General features: G+C 39.5%; 2 protein-coding genes across 2 annotated transcripts; both read left to right on the top strand.

Annotated features, from left to right (window-relative positions):
• The first annotated feature begins 6,819 nt into the window (after nt 1-6,819).
• On the top strand, nt 6,820-12,962 carry LOC120739787 (leucine-rich repeat-containing protein 74A). The gene is made up of 12 exons (XM_040041674.1): nt 6,820-7,764; nt 7,891-8,085; nt 8,437-8,443; nt 8,598-8,709; nt 8,823-8,910; nt 8,997-9,082; nt 9,151-9,345; nt 9,432-9,527; nt 10,329-10,472; nt 10,663-10,767; nt 10,898-10,983; nt 12,353-12,962. Exons 1-12 carry the CDS (start codon nt 7,653-7,655, stop codon nt 12,960-12,962), a joined length of 1,836 nt encoding a protein of 611 aa, XP_039897608.1. The 5' UTR covers nt 6,820-7,652.
• A 612-nt stretch (nt 12,963-13,574) lies between these two features.
• Nucleotides 13,575-15,319, top strand: LOC120740469 (olfactomedin-4-like). The gene is made up of 4 exons (XM_040042868.1): nt 13,575-13,764; nt 13,856-14,068; nt 14,138-14,285; nt 14,364-15,319. Exons 1-4 carry the CDS (start codon nt 13,756-13,758, stop codon nt 15,197-15,199), a joined length of 1,206 nt encoding a protein of 401 aa, XP_039898802.1. The 5' UTR covers nt 13,575-13,755; the 3' UTR covers nt 15,200-15,319.
• The last annotated feature ends 35 nt before the right edge of the window (nt 15,320-15,354 follow it).

Below are 15,354 nucleotides of genomic sequence, written 5' to 3'. Positions count from 1 at the left end.
CGACAGTCATAGCAAAGAGATGAAGCACTTTTGAAATATGGGGAAAGCCAAAAACTGCACTTCCTCCACTTCCGTAACATTGATTCATTAATGTTGAATTCTCTCGCAGCTGTTCTGTTCCCATGTTGTTGCAGTATATTAATAACTAACCTCTTATTGTGGATGAATGATCTCAGTTGTTCTCCTGACTGAAGTTTGGCATCCTGCTATGCGATTGCATTTGTCCCTGACCACCAGAATCCCTCACGTTAACTTTTATCGAGTGGAAAAAAAGTTGGCGTTCATCCTCCAGCTTCACTGTGCTAATGATATGCTAACATAGCTGTGTCGCTAGCAATCACGTAGCACAACATTATATAGCAGGTAGTCCAACTTCAGTAACCCTGCAAACGCCACTGCTGTTTAGTTTTCTGTCTTCATTTATGTTGGAAGTTGTAGCAGAGCTGTACCTTTGAATTAGTTTAAAAAAAATCTCTCAGTCAGAACATGGTATGAAATGTTTAGGTGTAAACTAGCAGCTAACTTCCTGTTAACTTCTAACTCCTTTAAATTTAATAAATTCTGTTTTCATGGATGCCTGGATGTTAAACGTAATTGTTACACCCGATAAAGCAGCAACGCTGATGATTTTATTAAAGATGAAAGAATTTAGACCGTTTTTAACTCTCAGTGTTCGTTTGACTTTGGGACCTGAAGCCCACGGAGTTTTGGACCCAGATTACTCCACGAAGCTCCTCACTACGGCAGCCGTAATGCTCTGACGATCCATCAAGCAGTGCGGCTTACCAAAGTTGTACTAAAACATTTTTAACAGATTGCTGTACGCAGAAATCGGTTCGTGGTCAGTAAGCACAACCAGAATTCATACATAAGGCACACTCTCGATTTTTGAGAAAATTAAAGGATTTTTTGTGTGGTTATACAGAAGAAAAGAATATATATCGTGATATATATCGTTACCGCACATGCTTCAAATTATATCGCCCAGCCCTACCTTGTAGCTTTATTTATTTTATTTTTGGCTTAAAAGTAAACAAGAGCAACAAAAAAAAAACCCTAACTTTTAACTTTTAAACATAAATTCATGTGAAAACAACAGACATTCCGTTAACCTGATTACAGTCTTACTTTGTTAAATATAGTGAAACTGTATAAAATAATATGGTATCATACCTAAAAAGTTGAATATTACGGTAAATTACTGGCTGATGTGGTTGCCAAAATTTCACCGTAGAAAATATAGTGATAATACAGAATACATAACGGTATACTTGTTGATAAATGTAAAATTCACAGTGAACTTTGGTTTTTGTACAATTATTACATAGAAATAAAAAACTAATATAAAGTAAACCAGTTAAAATACATTTTAATAAGCTTGTTTACCGTCTCCTATTGACAAAGCACAGAAGAGCTGTATAATACAAAACATGCCTTTTTATTCAAAAGTTCATATTTACACGAAATTATTGGCAGCTGTTGCAGCCAGAATGTTGTCTAAAAAGATTAAGGTCCAACAAATGAGGTAATAAACACAATAGGGCTAATAGGCATAAAACTTACATTCTTTGACTTTTTGTCATAATTTGCTAGAAACATTAATAAAAACCAGTAGAGACAATGATTAAATTAAACAGTTAATATCCATCCATCCGCTTATCCTTTTTCAGGGTTGTGCTGGAGCCTATCCCAGCTTTCATAGGGCGAGAGGCGGAGTACACCCTAGACAGGTTGCCAGTCTGTCACAGGGCTAACACACAGGGACAGACAACCATTCGCACTCACATTTACACCTATGCAATTTGGATTAATCAATTACCCATGCAAACTCCACAAAGAAAGACCCTGGCCTGATGGTGGAATTGAACTCAGGACCTTCTTGCTGTGCAGCAACAGTGCTAACCACCGTGCCACTGTGCTGCCCTAAACAGTTTATATTTAATAATCAAATTAATGACTAAAAAGGCACTGATCTAATTAATATCAAACTTAATACAACCAAAAACAAATAAGTACATAATAAACAGTCAAACAAAATTTAAAACACTTGATACTTGCAGTGGTTGGCAAAGTTTCTTTTTATCCAGATTGATAGTAGAGGGGTTTCAAAACAGTCTCTGACGGTGTCTGAGGAACTGGAACAGGTCTTGGATTCAATGTGCTGGAGGACTTGCATGTTGTTCTTCAGATGCTTGGTGTAGATTAGCGTTCTTTCCTTGCAGTATGAAAGCAAATACAAAGCACAATAAACCAAACTGCCCATTTCAAAAGCAAATATACAATCTTACATCTAATAGAGCTGACACAATTAATCGTGTAATGATTTACAATTGTGATGCATTGCAATGCGGACATAAAGCATTCTTAATCCATTCAGAAGAAACTAATTGATTATTAAATACGGTCCCGATCAAAAGTTTAAGACCACTTGAAAAATGGCAAAAAATCATCTTTTGCATGGTTGGATCTTAACAAGGTTCCAACAACATGCAACAAGTAGAACTGGGAGTGAGACAAAACATTTAACTTACATTTAACAAACTTAAACTGGGACAGGCTGTTTTACAGCTGATCAAATGTTTAGGACCACTTGCCTTTAAAAGGCCAAATCTGTGCAAAACTGTGGATTCATTGTCATTTTCTGTCAGGTAGTCAGACTGTCAGGATGTTCTGATGGCAAAAGCAAAAAATTATTTCCTTTTTGAACATGGTCGACTTGTTGAACTGCATAAGTAGGGTTGCTCACAACGCACCATCGCTGCTGAGGTGGGATGCAGTTAAGACGGTCATTTCCTAACTAATCCTGGGGGTTATGGAACAAAAACGTGAAGTGGAAGACCTAAAAAATCCTCAACCCAAATTAAGGCCATTAGTGGTGAAGAGCTTCAAAAAAAAAATTCTCTGATGAGAAAAAAATATAACCTTTTTTTTTTCTCCTGTGAAAAAATGCAACCTTGATGGTCCTGATGGCTTCCAACCTTACTGGCATGACAAGCACATCCCACCTGAGATGTGCCACAATGGTTGGGGAGATGCTTTTTCCTTCAGTGGAACAATGGAGCTTCAGGAGGTGCAGGAGTGTCAAAAGGCTGCTGGCTATGTCCAGATGATGCAGAGAGCATTCCTCATGACTGAGGGCCCTCATCTGTGTGGTAACTGTAATGTTTGCATGCCTCAAACATCAATGATGACACCTTCAGTATTTCTCAGTTCCATTCTTTAATTCTCAGGCTTGCAGCGGCAACACAGTCTGCAGCGCTAACTTGTTCATCTACCGTTTTCTGTTGTCTCCTTTTTTATATCTCCTCCTTCCGCCTTACATTCGACCTTTCAAAATAAAAGTTCTGTAAGCATCAGTAACGACTGGGTGTTTCAACAGGACAACGCTACGGTACACAGTGCCCGTAGGACAAGGGACTTCTTCCAGGAGAATAACATCACTCTTTTGGACCATCCTGCGTCTTTCCCTGATCTAAATCCAACTGAGAATGGACAACAGTTCCAGACAGTAGACACCCTTCGTGTGGCCATCTTCACCACTTGGAGAAATGTTCCCACTCACCTCATGGAAACGCTTGCATGAAGTGATCAACAATAACAGTGGACCAATTAATTACTGAGTTCAAGTTTGGAACTTTCTATTTGGGGGGTTTACCCATGTTTTTTGGAGGTGTGGTCCTAAACTTTTGATCAGCTGTAAAACAGCCTGTTTCAGTTTAAGCGTTGTTTTTAATAAATTGCATGCTCAAAAAATGTTTTGCCTTACTCCTATTTCTTCTTGTTGCATGTTGAAGCTCTACTTGGAACCTTGTTAAGATCCAACCATGCAAAATATGATTTTTTGCCATTTTTCAAATGGTCTAAAACTTTTGATCAGGACTGCTGCTATTTTTAGGTTGTACAATTTGTTTTCGTCAGCCACATACATCACAGTGGACCAACACGTGCAGCCTGTGTACAGACAAGTTTTGAGCAATAAAAAAAAGTAGCTTATATGTAACCTCCTTTATTTGTTGATGAAAAGAAAAAACCTGAAATGAAGTTATCATGATGCATTGGGGAAAAAAATAATATTTTTCGGTGCAAAATGTCTTTAGTTTTCTAATAAAATCTCTGTTACTGAGCCTCACAGGTTCTTTTCTTCTGCTGTTGCGCATCACATGCCAGCAGTGCCTTCGCACATGCGCGATTTATTTGCAGTCTGGATGCAGTGGGGTAAAAGTCATCTGTTCCATCTTCCACTCTGTCACCAATTATGAGAGGCAACAGCCTTAAAAAGTTCCAGTTTTGTTTGTGCTGAGAATTTGTTGAGGACTGACCTCACACGGCTTTGAAGAGGTATCAGAGTCAGAGTATTTAAACTGTTTAATGCTCCAATTCAGAATGGAGTAGGCGAACCATTCTTTTTCTTCACAAAAAAATTTAAGAAACAGCACAACATCATATGACAAAATGCCATAAAAATCTTGTGTCCTAATCAAAATGGCAAACCTGGCTGACAGATGTGAAAATATTTTAAACAGTTGAAAACTGACTCAAACTTTACTCCTCCTATATCTGGTGTACCTTCAGTCTTGAGGTGTTCAACAGGAGAGTTGTACATCTCTATGGTGCATTCTGCCCCACACTGATTTGGACCACCCTGAAAAACAGATTGCATCATTAAACAATATCTACAGAAATGAAGTGTACGACTAAAGCAGAAGCCACCAGTGCAATGTGAGCCCAAATTATCTACAGCATACAAAACATGGTCCCTTTAACTACAGTTTTATCTATTTATTTCCATAACCTAAAGGATTAACAACTTCAAAGGCATCTTGGTATAGCAGTAGTTTGAAACATAATGGATTTTGGTTAAAAAAAAAAAAAAAGAACTACTTTGAATATCTTACCATCACTAATGTCACACAGTACATCTGATGAAGACTCAGCTGATTGCTCACCTGACATATGTGGATCCCTTGACCGCCTCACAAAGCTTGGAAATACCCTCATCAGATAATCTTGTTTCAGTTTTAAGACATGTAGTGAACTTATTCAGAGTATATGACTGACCCAACTCATATATTTTTTTTTAAATTTCCTCATCGATCTTTTATTCTAATAAACCCAAATTACGGGAACACCTTTAGATCTGTTCAGTTTTATTTATTTTATTTTTATTTTATTTTCATTTAGCACCGCTTAACTGTCAAAAACTCATCTCTATTGCTTCAAATTGCAAGGTAGAGGTCCTACAGTGTTAATCTAGGATAAATGTTGTCTCGGCTTCATTGATGACATAAATGCCATTTGGTATTTGGCCAGAAGTGACTCTAGACATGATTCGACAGACAAGAATTTAAACCACAACTTAACAATTTGGCTGATGCAAAGAACCACGAGGCAGTGATTCCAGCTTAAATGTATTCTGGATATCGTTAAATATTCTTACATTTTTTGTTAATGTTTGCCAGGTATCCTGTTTAATATTCCCTTTTCCCCTGTGTGTTTTGTTCAGTTTTGGTTCCCCTGTCTCTTTAATCTGTGATTAGTTTCAGCTGTCTTCCCACCTGTTGTTCCATTGCTACATCTGTGTCAGTCTCCCTTTATCCTTTGTTGTGTGTTTTGAGGCCTATGTTCACCTCCAAAACCCAATAGAGAAGCCTCTGTTTCACAACCAGTAGATTAGAAGCTTTTATACGGTATTTAATTTTTAAATTAACAATTTTATTCTGAATAAACATGAAAAAGATTATTGTTTCATTGTATTTAAGTAACTCTGTCATGGTCCTGAGTCTGCACACGCAGTGGTTTTGTTTTGATTATTTTTCTCGTGTTCTAGTTTTATTCTGATTTTGTATTCTGTCTGGAAACTTCCTGTTTTACTTTGTAGATCCGTGTGTGACTTAACTGTGTTTAGCTTGTGTTTCCCCGTCATCTTGTGATTAGGATCAGCTGTGCTTCCCCCCTCTGTGTCATTTCCTAATTACCTTGTGTCTCTGTGTGTGCGCGTGTGTGTGCGTGTGTGTGTATAGCCTGGGTGTCGGTCTGTGCTCATTGTCGGTTCGTCTGTGTTATTTTAGTGTTTCTCCGTGTCTCTCTGTTTCTCGCCTCATGTCTTCCCTTTGTGTTATGTTTTTAGGTCAGCTTACTGGCTTTCCCAGTTCAGTTTACTTTGTAATTCTCATCACTGCTTTGTGTCTGCAACTTGAGTCCTCCTTCTGCAAACAGCTATCCCAGCCGTGACAAACTCCTTAAAACGCATTTATTTGTATATGAAAAAAAAAAATAGCCTCCTGAGATTCGACGCCCTCAAAAATAATACATTTGGACTTTTCTTCACCATATTCGTTCCATGCTGCTCAATAACATTTTAATTAATTTAGGGGTTTTTGTTTACATTTTATTAAACAATAAAGGTTTCATTGTTTGCATGTTTTTTAAACACATGTATTTAACAAAGTAACAAGTTCCTGTTCAAAGATAAAGATTCATTTTTAGCATAATGAAGACAGCTGCACTCTGCAGCCTGGCGTGGGCTGAAACACAATGCTAGGTTACTGTTGTTATTTAATGGTCCATTTGGTGCCAAATTCAGGATGTAGAAGTTACAGCTTCAACCATTAGTAAAGCTTTCACTTGCTCCTAGCAAGTTTCTAAAACTTTGTGCCTTTCCCCCCCCTGTTCACTTGATTATGAGCCTTTACTACGTGTTTACAGTAATCTAAAAAAAACTCATTTCTAAGCTGTTTAGAGACTACCTACACTACATGTATATTTGAACTGAAACCTGTTTCAAAGATGGATTTTCCTCCTTAAATCTTCATATAAACTGAAACTTGTGTTGACTAGTAAATTTAAACGATTAACTAAATTTCCTTCTCAGCTTGCTGTCTCATATCTGCTGGCATCTAGACCTCAGCGCTGCACTTGCCCACAGTCATTCAGAAATTGGCCAATTCTTGTGTGGAAATCCATAAATCTCTGACATCATGAATGAATTAATCCTTGTTTCTCTATCACTGGTGAATTCTTGAATAAGTGCATTTATTTCATGATGTTTTCAGCATTATAATGGCTGTAAATGCTCCATATTTTCTAGAAGGAGAAAAGCTTACATATAACACCAGTTAGTAATCATTACAGTGGAAATGCAGTCAATTTTCTTTTTGCTAAATAACTCCAGTATTGACCCAGTAAATTCTTTATATATTAACACTTCAACGGTGCAGCGACTGGTAGCTCTATCTGTTAGCATTAGCATTTGCTCATAAACACACACTTTCTTCCATCAAACTGATGGATTGTCACAATTTCAATTAAGAAGATCAAATTACATTTTTATGAAACTTCTTCTGCACACGTATCATACTTTGCTTGTGACAGTCATGTGTTGAATTTTGTAAATGTGGGAGATTGTACTAATAAATAACATTGGATGAATTAAATTACAGCACACTATAACTGTAGTTTTTTCTTAGGATTGTAACCCGAGTGATGCATAAATTGTTAACGACACAAGACACACAACCTGAGGGGTAGAATTACCCGGGGCATAGTACAGGCCCCTTTCATTTCACAGGCCCCGTTCTTACCAGGCACATCACAGCCTGATGTTTGTGAGTGGGAACCGTTTCAATAAGGACAAGTTTTAAAGACAAGCCGTAATGTCGATACCGTCATTTGAGTCCCTCTGCTTAAAAGACGATGACAACTGTCCATCCCCAACTGATCTCGACAGCTTTGGCGATGAGTTTGACAAAGACTTGGAATCAGATGGTGAGCATATTAAATTCAATCATGGAATAATCCTTGAGGTTCTTGTTTAAATACTAAGTAATTTAGTAGTCATTACTATAAATCTATACATTAGTTATATTAATTTATGACTTTTATAATATGCAGGAAATAAGATCAACAAGGAGATGGACACTGCTGAGGTGTACATGCAGGCCTGCAAGCTGGTAGGTGTGGTGCCGGTCTCTTACTTTATTCGAAACCTTGACTCTCCAGCTGTGACACTCTCCCACCATGGGCTCGGACCTTTGGGATGCAAGGCACTTGCTATTGCTTTAGTGGTATGTTTAAAATCTAAGAGCTGTTAATCAATGAGGCACTTTTAAATAGAAAACTGATGATCAGGTTTTATTTAGACTGATACGCAAATAAGCGCCCTGGCACTGGCAGACAATTCAATTCAAGCTGAGGGAGCCAAATACCTCATGGAGACGTTGAGGGCTAATTTCACCATTCAGCACCTGGTATGTAAGACTGCAGGTTGACCACTGGAGGGCACAAGTGTATTTCAGGTCTAAATCTGAGAGCTCTACATCAAGTTTGGTTTTAATAATACATTTTTTGCAGGATATATCCCACAACCATCTGAAATCTGCTGGGGCTGAGTATGTGGCTAAAATGTTGCTGGACAGCATTTCGTTAAAATCTGTGAAGCTTTCAGGTAATATGCACGGGACAATGCATTTAACTTGTCAGATGTTACGTGACAGATGACTGGCATCACAAACAGTCAGCTTACATTTGTTGTGTCGGGGTTGCCTTTTTCCTGACAGGTTAGTCGAGGTTAGTTTCTGATTGGTTTGTCTATTTAACAGCGATAATTATTGTGATCTTTTTTTTTTTCATGATTGTTTTGAATGCATTTTCTTCCCTGCAGGGAATGGATTTACTGATGATGATGCTAAATATTTTGCAGATGCTCTGTCAGTAAGTTATCAGTTATGTCCTGCTTTTTCACACATAACAACCCATTTTAGTCATTTCTATATTCATAAATTGTTCTTTTGTTACTTGCACCTGTCACATATTGTTACATTCAGACCAATTCCAGGATAAAGGTACTGGATCTGAGCCATAATGAGTTTTGTGGAAAAGGAGGGGAGCATTTAGGGACAGCTGCTGGGTATGGTAAAAGGTCTTAATAGGTCTAAGACTAGTTCTTAATAGCATTATAGATGTATTCTTTCACTGACTTGGCTTTCTTATTTCTACAGCAAACAATGAGGGCCTGGAGGTGCTGGACCTCAGCTGGAATCATCTAAGAATGAAAGGGGCTGTGGCTTTTTGCGCTGGGTTAAAAGTAGGGCTGATTAACAAAATTTGTTAGTTACTCTGTGTGCAGCATTTCATCACAGTCTTCCCATTTAGGTGAATATGATGTTAAAGCACCTTGACTTATCGTGGAACGGTTTTGGGAACGAAGGTGCTCTGGCAATGGGAGAAGCCCTCAAATTCAACACCACCCTGGTGCATCTCAACCTCAACAATAACCGCCTGACCAATGAAGGCGTCAGCATGCTGTGCAGGGGTCTTGAATTCAATGACACACTCAGAGTCCTGACGGTGGGTGGACGAAATTGCATTAGGGTAACGTATATCACAGTCATGGCTTCAAGTGAAATATCGGATAATGTCTTCTATTTCTTTAGTTGGCTTATAACTCTTTGACAGTAGAGGGCGCACTGGCTCTAGTCAACGTGGTGAAGAACTCACCTAAAGCTGCCTTGGAGGAGATCAACATATGTGTGAGTGGCAGTGCATCCTGCTCTGCTCCATGTCATGACAGATTACCACAGGCTGTAGGGACAGTGCATCCACAAATCAAATTTACATATTGTTCTGCTGGCCTGTAGTCGGATTTATCCATGTGAATTGTTCTGGTGCAAATGTTCCAGTTCTTGAGTTATTGGTTGTAGAGATGTGTCTACATTTAATAGAAATTGACTTGTGATGCTCAAAGCACTCAAATAATACATCTGAAAAACCCACAGTTATGTTTCTTTCCACAGATCAAGACCCAATTAGAGCCGAGCAATTCTTGAGCAATTCAGAGCAATTCTTGCACGACGTCCTTTTTTCTTTCTACCAAACGACATAATCTAATGTAGACATGCAGCTGGTTGATATTACACCATAGCAGAAAGCATTATCAGCGTTTACATCCTGCCAAGCTGTCACAATCACCAGGTTCTCGTCATGGGTAAATGCACGCTTCCTTCTGTACAGTTATGCAGTCAGCAGGTGTTGTTTTATGGAGAAAAAATAGTAATGAAACTGCTCACAACCAGGTCATTTCTGGAAATATTCAGTGCCACTGAAACTGAGCAACTCTCATCTAAAAAGTTTATACAGAGAAACTGCACTACAGGCCAGATTTAAACATATGTAATTATAAGGGGAACTTTCTCTTTAAGCAACTCATTTTTGCTCTGATTTCAGTTCAATTTTGTGTTCATATTAAGTCAAAGTTGTAATTTTTTCCTTTTTTTTGACATAGGAAGCAAAAAGTGTGTGTGTGTATATCATGTTGTCTTTTATCTGAACAGAATGTGCTGGTAAATGAGCACTTTGTGCATCTATTGGAGGTGACGTGTCAGGAGCATCCTGGTCTGGATGTACAGTATGGAGGCGTAGGAGGCTTCATGGCTAAGAAGCCACCAAAACGTGTTGATCCAATGAAAGTCATTCAGGTCTGTCTCAGTTGGTCGAATGAGCATCTGACACATACTGCATGAATTTTATTGTGAAAATATACACAATATATCTTTATTTTTATTATTTCTTTCTTTATTCAGAGTATATTTGCTGTTCTGATGTTTACTTATTTTGTTGGTCTGCATTTAATTATTGTCAAAATCACTTCTACCAATGCTTCTGAAGGATTATCTGGACCAACGGAAACTGCGGCTGTGGGATTTCTTTCGAAACATCGATAAAGATGGCATCATGAGAGTGTCTGTTACTGACTTCAGGAAAGCAGTTCAGGTTTTCCAAACAAACTGTGATACTGTATATGGAGCCGTGTCGAGTCAGTGCATTTCACTGAGAGTTTACTGTGATAAAGAGAGCAACTATGAAACTGATTCCCTTTTCCTCTTTTGTGTGAAACTGTAAGCAATCAAGCATTCCCTTGGACCGATACCAGATTGAGGAGCTGATTCAGAGACTTGATCGGGACAGGACAGGAATGGTGGACTACAGGTGAGCATTTCCCATACTGACTAAATATACTCACATCTGACGCTTCAATATTTACGTTACAAGGTGGAGCTTTGGCGTGTTAAAGCTTATCATTTTAACATTTTGATTGTTTTTATCTCTCGTTTACTGATAGTACAGCTGGGCATAGAGTGTCTTAGTTATGACCTGGGAATTTGCCCAGATCTTAAGTTCAACTGACCCTATCAAAACTAAGAGTAGCTGAAAACCTCTTCAAGCCTGAAAAGTTCACTCACTTGCGGCAGAAGTCTATTTGACTGGTATATTAGGATATTGGGTTGTCTCTCGCACTGGTAAAAGCTTTTTCCAAATATTCACAGATCTACTGTATATATAATTTACTACAGAAGTTGTTTTTTCTTTTTTGCAAATCTGCCTGAAAAGAAATCTGACCACATTTTTTAAGTAATCCTACTAACAGACAAACAGACAGACACACCAAACTAATCGCAGAAGCTCCACTGAAGTAGTGATAGTGTTATATATGTATAGTTATGTATAGCACAGAGAGAATCATAAGCTAAGAATAACTTGTATGGGAACTTTTCTTCCACAGTTTGGATAAAAACACATGTTAAAGAAGTCCACGTAGCTCAACATGCAAACAGATGGTAAACCATGTGGTCTATACATTCATATTTTTATATAGGTGTTTTATAAACTACATGAAAAGTAATGATCATGGGTTTAAGAAAAAGCGAACCCTTTTCCGCAGTTGTTTAAAGCAGACCACAGATTCAGCCATCCTGACAGGCTGAGGGAGGTTGCACCAACGTTTAGAAGCTACAGTCTCAAAAACATGATCGCCTCTAGATTTAAATATGAGCATAAAATAAATAAATATGACAATTATAAGACCCTGATCATATGATCAGGGAGGTTACTGCTGGAATAAGGTTAAAGCAGATCCTCATGCATACAGAAGCCTGGGTATGATGGGCTTTATACTGTATGTAATTCGTCTGGGGTACCTAGTGAACGTGCAAAAATTCCACACACAGGTGGGTTCAAACTAGGACCATCATGCAGTGTTAACCACTGCCTCATTGTTCTGCCACACTGCACATAGATAAATACTAACATTTTGAAATTAACTCTAACTCAGCTAGTGGAATGAGAAGCTGTCAGGTCCGAACACAAGAACCTCAGTTGTCGAGATTGAAATTGAGAGAATATTAAGGACACCCAAGTAGTAATTGTAGTGAAGTTGTTAGTGAGGTAGGAGAGGCTGTTCAAGTTGTTAGGCTTCACAGAAAAGTGCAGTTGTGGAGAGACAGGTAGATAATTGGTTGGCGTACGAATCTAAAAGCAGTCAGTGATGTTTATACTATAATCTGACCATCCTGTGCAGGGGACTGGCAGATACAAGGAAACAAATGATGAGGGATCACCGCCGCCAGCTTAGGAAATTTGAGTCCCGTCAGAAGAAAGAGAAGCAGAAGAGTGACCGCATTCTCAAAACCTTCCAAAGTGCTGTGGAGGCGGTGACACCTCACAGCTCCATAGTCATGTCTCCAGGAGGTGCCAAAGAAGACTCGAGTGGCCCTCAACACTTTTCCGCCACCCCTCTCAGCTCTTGGCACCACATTGTCATGTCCAACAGCAGCCGCTACTCTGTCACTAACATGAGCAACATCCACCTGCCCATGTTAAGAGGCGCCACGCCTTACCGTCCCACCAGCTCCTCCGGGATGCGTTCGTACTCCCAGCCAAACCTGTCGGCCGATTCCCCTCGCTCTGCTCCAGACAAGTCCATCTCTGCTCAGGGCGTTCGCTCAGATCCAGAGATGAGCCACAGCAAGCTAAGCCCCACTGCTAACAGCCTGACGAGATCCAGGCCCGCTCTCAATGTAAAGCAGTCAGAGGGTAAAAGTAAAGTCAAAGCCAAGAAAATGAAGAAAAAGAAACCGAAGAAGAATGCAGACAAAGCTTCAAAGAACCCTGCAGTAACGGTCAAGTGACATGAACACTGTGTAATGCTGTATTACGTGATATATTATACGTGTGATTTGTTTTTCCCTTGGTTATTATGTCATGCAATATTTTTAAATGAATAAATAACACATTTGATTATCAATCTTATCTAAAAATCGATATTTATTGCTTTAATAAGTTATCAGCGGTCATGTCTTCGCCACCTTGCAGTTAACGACACTGAGTGGGACGGGCCTTCTTCAGAAACATAATATTTCATCATGGTATTCGGGAATGGTGTTCTCATGCGAGCCCACACTCTTGAGGATAATTGTAAACAAACATCTGACGTTAATTTCTGTTTGCTGCAGATAAGAACGAGCATTATATCCTGGCATGTTCCTCAACTAATAATTCTGTGAACTGAGACAGGTGCTGCGTCCTCTGATATGATGGAGGAGGATCTATAAATTCAAATGATCCACCTATCTCAGTCATAACCACTCTGACTGCAGCAGAATGATCGTCACTCTGTATTTCTCAGCACTGCTGAGCTCCACGGTTGCCTGGGAGGTACGCATGGCATGACGTAGATCAAGCGATTCATCTTTATTCTTTAAAGCTCCGTACACATTTAGGTGAGACGACTTCTTCCATCTAACTCTTTTTTAGGGAGTGAGGAGCGTGTGGAGTGAAGGGAATCCAAGAAATGAGTCCGGAGGTGGAGGTGGTGAAAGGTGCTCCTGTGACGCCTTCCTGCCCGGTTCAACTTTTCCTGTAGGTGATCTGGTGGTGATAGAGCAGACGGCAGTGGAGATCTCACATGAACTGGAGCTGGAAATGGGCAAGGTATTTAGTCACAAGGGAACGTGTGCATTAAAAGATTGCATAATTGTGACAAAAAACATTTTTGAATGTTTTTTTCCCAATTAAATTTCAGCTGGGGGAGTATGAAATCAAAGTGACAGAATATGAAGAAAAGATCGTAAAACTCACAGCAAAAATTGAAAAAATGGAGGAGAATCCTGATGGCTACAGTGAAAGTGAACGGAATGAGATAAAGATTGAGATTAAACAAGTGGAGGCCTTGATTGTAGACCTGCAGCTCTCCATCAACGGCTCCACTGCTGTCCTTAAATCCCTGCGTGTGCAGGTATGTCCCGAGCTGAAGGTGTTTTAAAAGCCAGCAGAAGCAGTGGAGATCCATTGTGTTATCTTTCAGATTACAGTCATGGTGGAGACCCTGAACAGGCTGGAAAAGACCTACGACAAGAATCTAATTCTGGTGACACGCCGAGAATACCTTAAGGTGCAGCTGCAACTAGAGGAGTGTGAGAGACGTTACCAGGAGCTTTTCTACCCCAACATTGGTAAGCTCACTTATACCATCATTCCAGTTGTAATCCCTGTTTTTGTGATTACAACCTAATTTTCGTCTCCTTCTGCAGGTTCATGTGCACACACTGGTATCACCAAGCTCAGCAAACCAATAGTAAGCCAACTGAATGCCCATCTAAATGCTGGCTACAAATTTGGTGGATGGGGGAAAGATTCAAAACCTATTCCAGACAGAGAGTCCATGTACTGGTACTCTGGGTATACAAGTGCCTCCATTATTGACATCAGGTTCTACACTAACTACAAGAACCTCATTTTAAGAAACCACTTTCAGCATCACAGCTTACAAACCAGCTGGCGTGGCACAGGAACCAATTTTATCTTCCGTGACAACACTCTGTATTATCAGATCAACAGCCCGTTTGGGTTAGCCAAACTGAATTTCACCACAATGGCATATGAGTCCAGGGTGATCCCCAAGGCTAGTTCAGGCTTCTCTTATGCATACTTTTCCAGTCAGAACTTTGACTTTGCTGCCGATGAGACGGGGCTGTGGGTGACCTATGCCACACAGCAGTCTGCCGGTCGGATGGTCATTGCTAAAATAAACGAGGCATCTTTTGGGATAGAGGAGGAAATGGAGACTAGTATCTACAAGCCGGGTGTGAGCAATGCCTTCATGGTTTGTGGCACTTTGTATGCGGTCAGGACAATCGATACCATCACTGAAGAGATATTTTACAAGTATGACACTAAAACCAAAGAGGAAACTTACATCAGTATTCCCTTTGAGAGGTTCCAAGAGAAGTACTCAAACCTGCACTACAATCCCGCTGACCAGAAGCTCTACATGTACAATGATGGCTACTATGTCCAGTATCACCTGTGGTTTAACCACACAGCTGTGGCTACGACCACCACGGCGCCACAAGTTCTTTTAACCTAAATTGAAGATCTGATATTTTCTGAAGTATCACATCATATGAATGAGCCAACTATTGTCTCATCTTGTCGAGTAATGACCTCCTAATCCTTCTTGATTGTTAATAAATGATTTCAAGCATCACACAAGTGTCATGAGTGTCTTTTTTTGTGAACTTT

The sequence above is a fragment of the Simochromis diagramma genome, unplaced genomic scaffold (genome assembly GCF_900408965.1).
Source record: "Simochromis diagramma unplaced genomic scaffold, fSimDia1.1 OVJJ01000304.1, whole genome shotgun sequence".
Lineage (NCBI taxonomy): Eukaryota > Metazoa > Chordata > Actinopteri > Cichliformes > Cichlidae > Simochromis > Simochromis diagramma.
The sequence above is the reverse complement of the archived record's forward strand: the minus strand, read 5'-3'. Positions and strand labels throughout refer to the sequence as shown.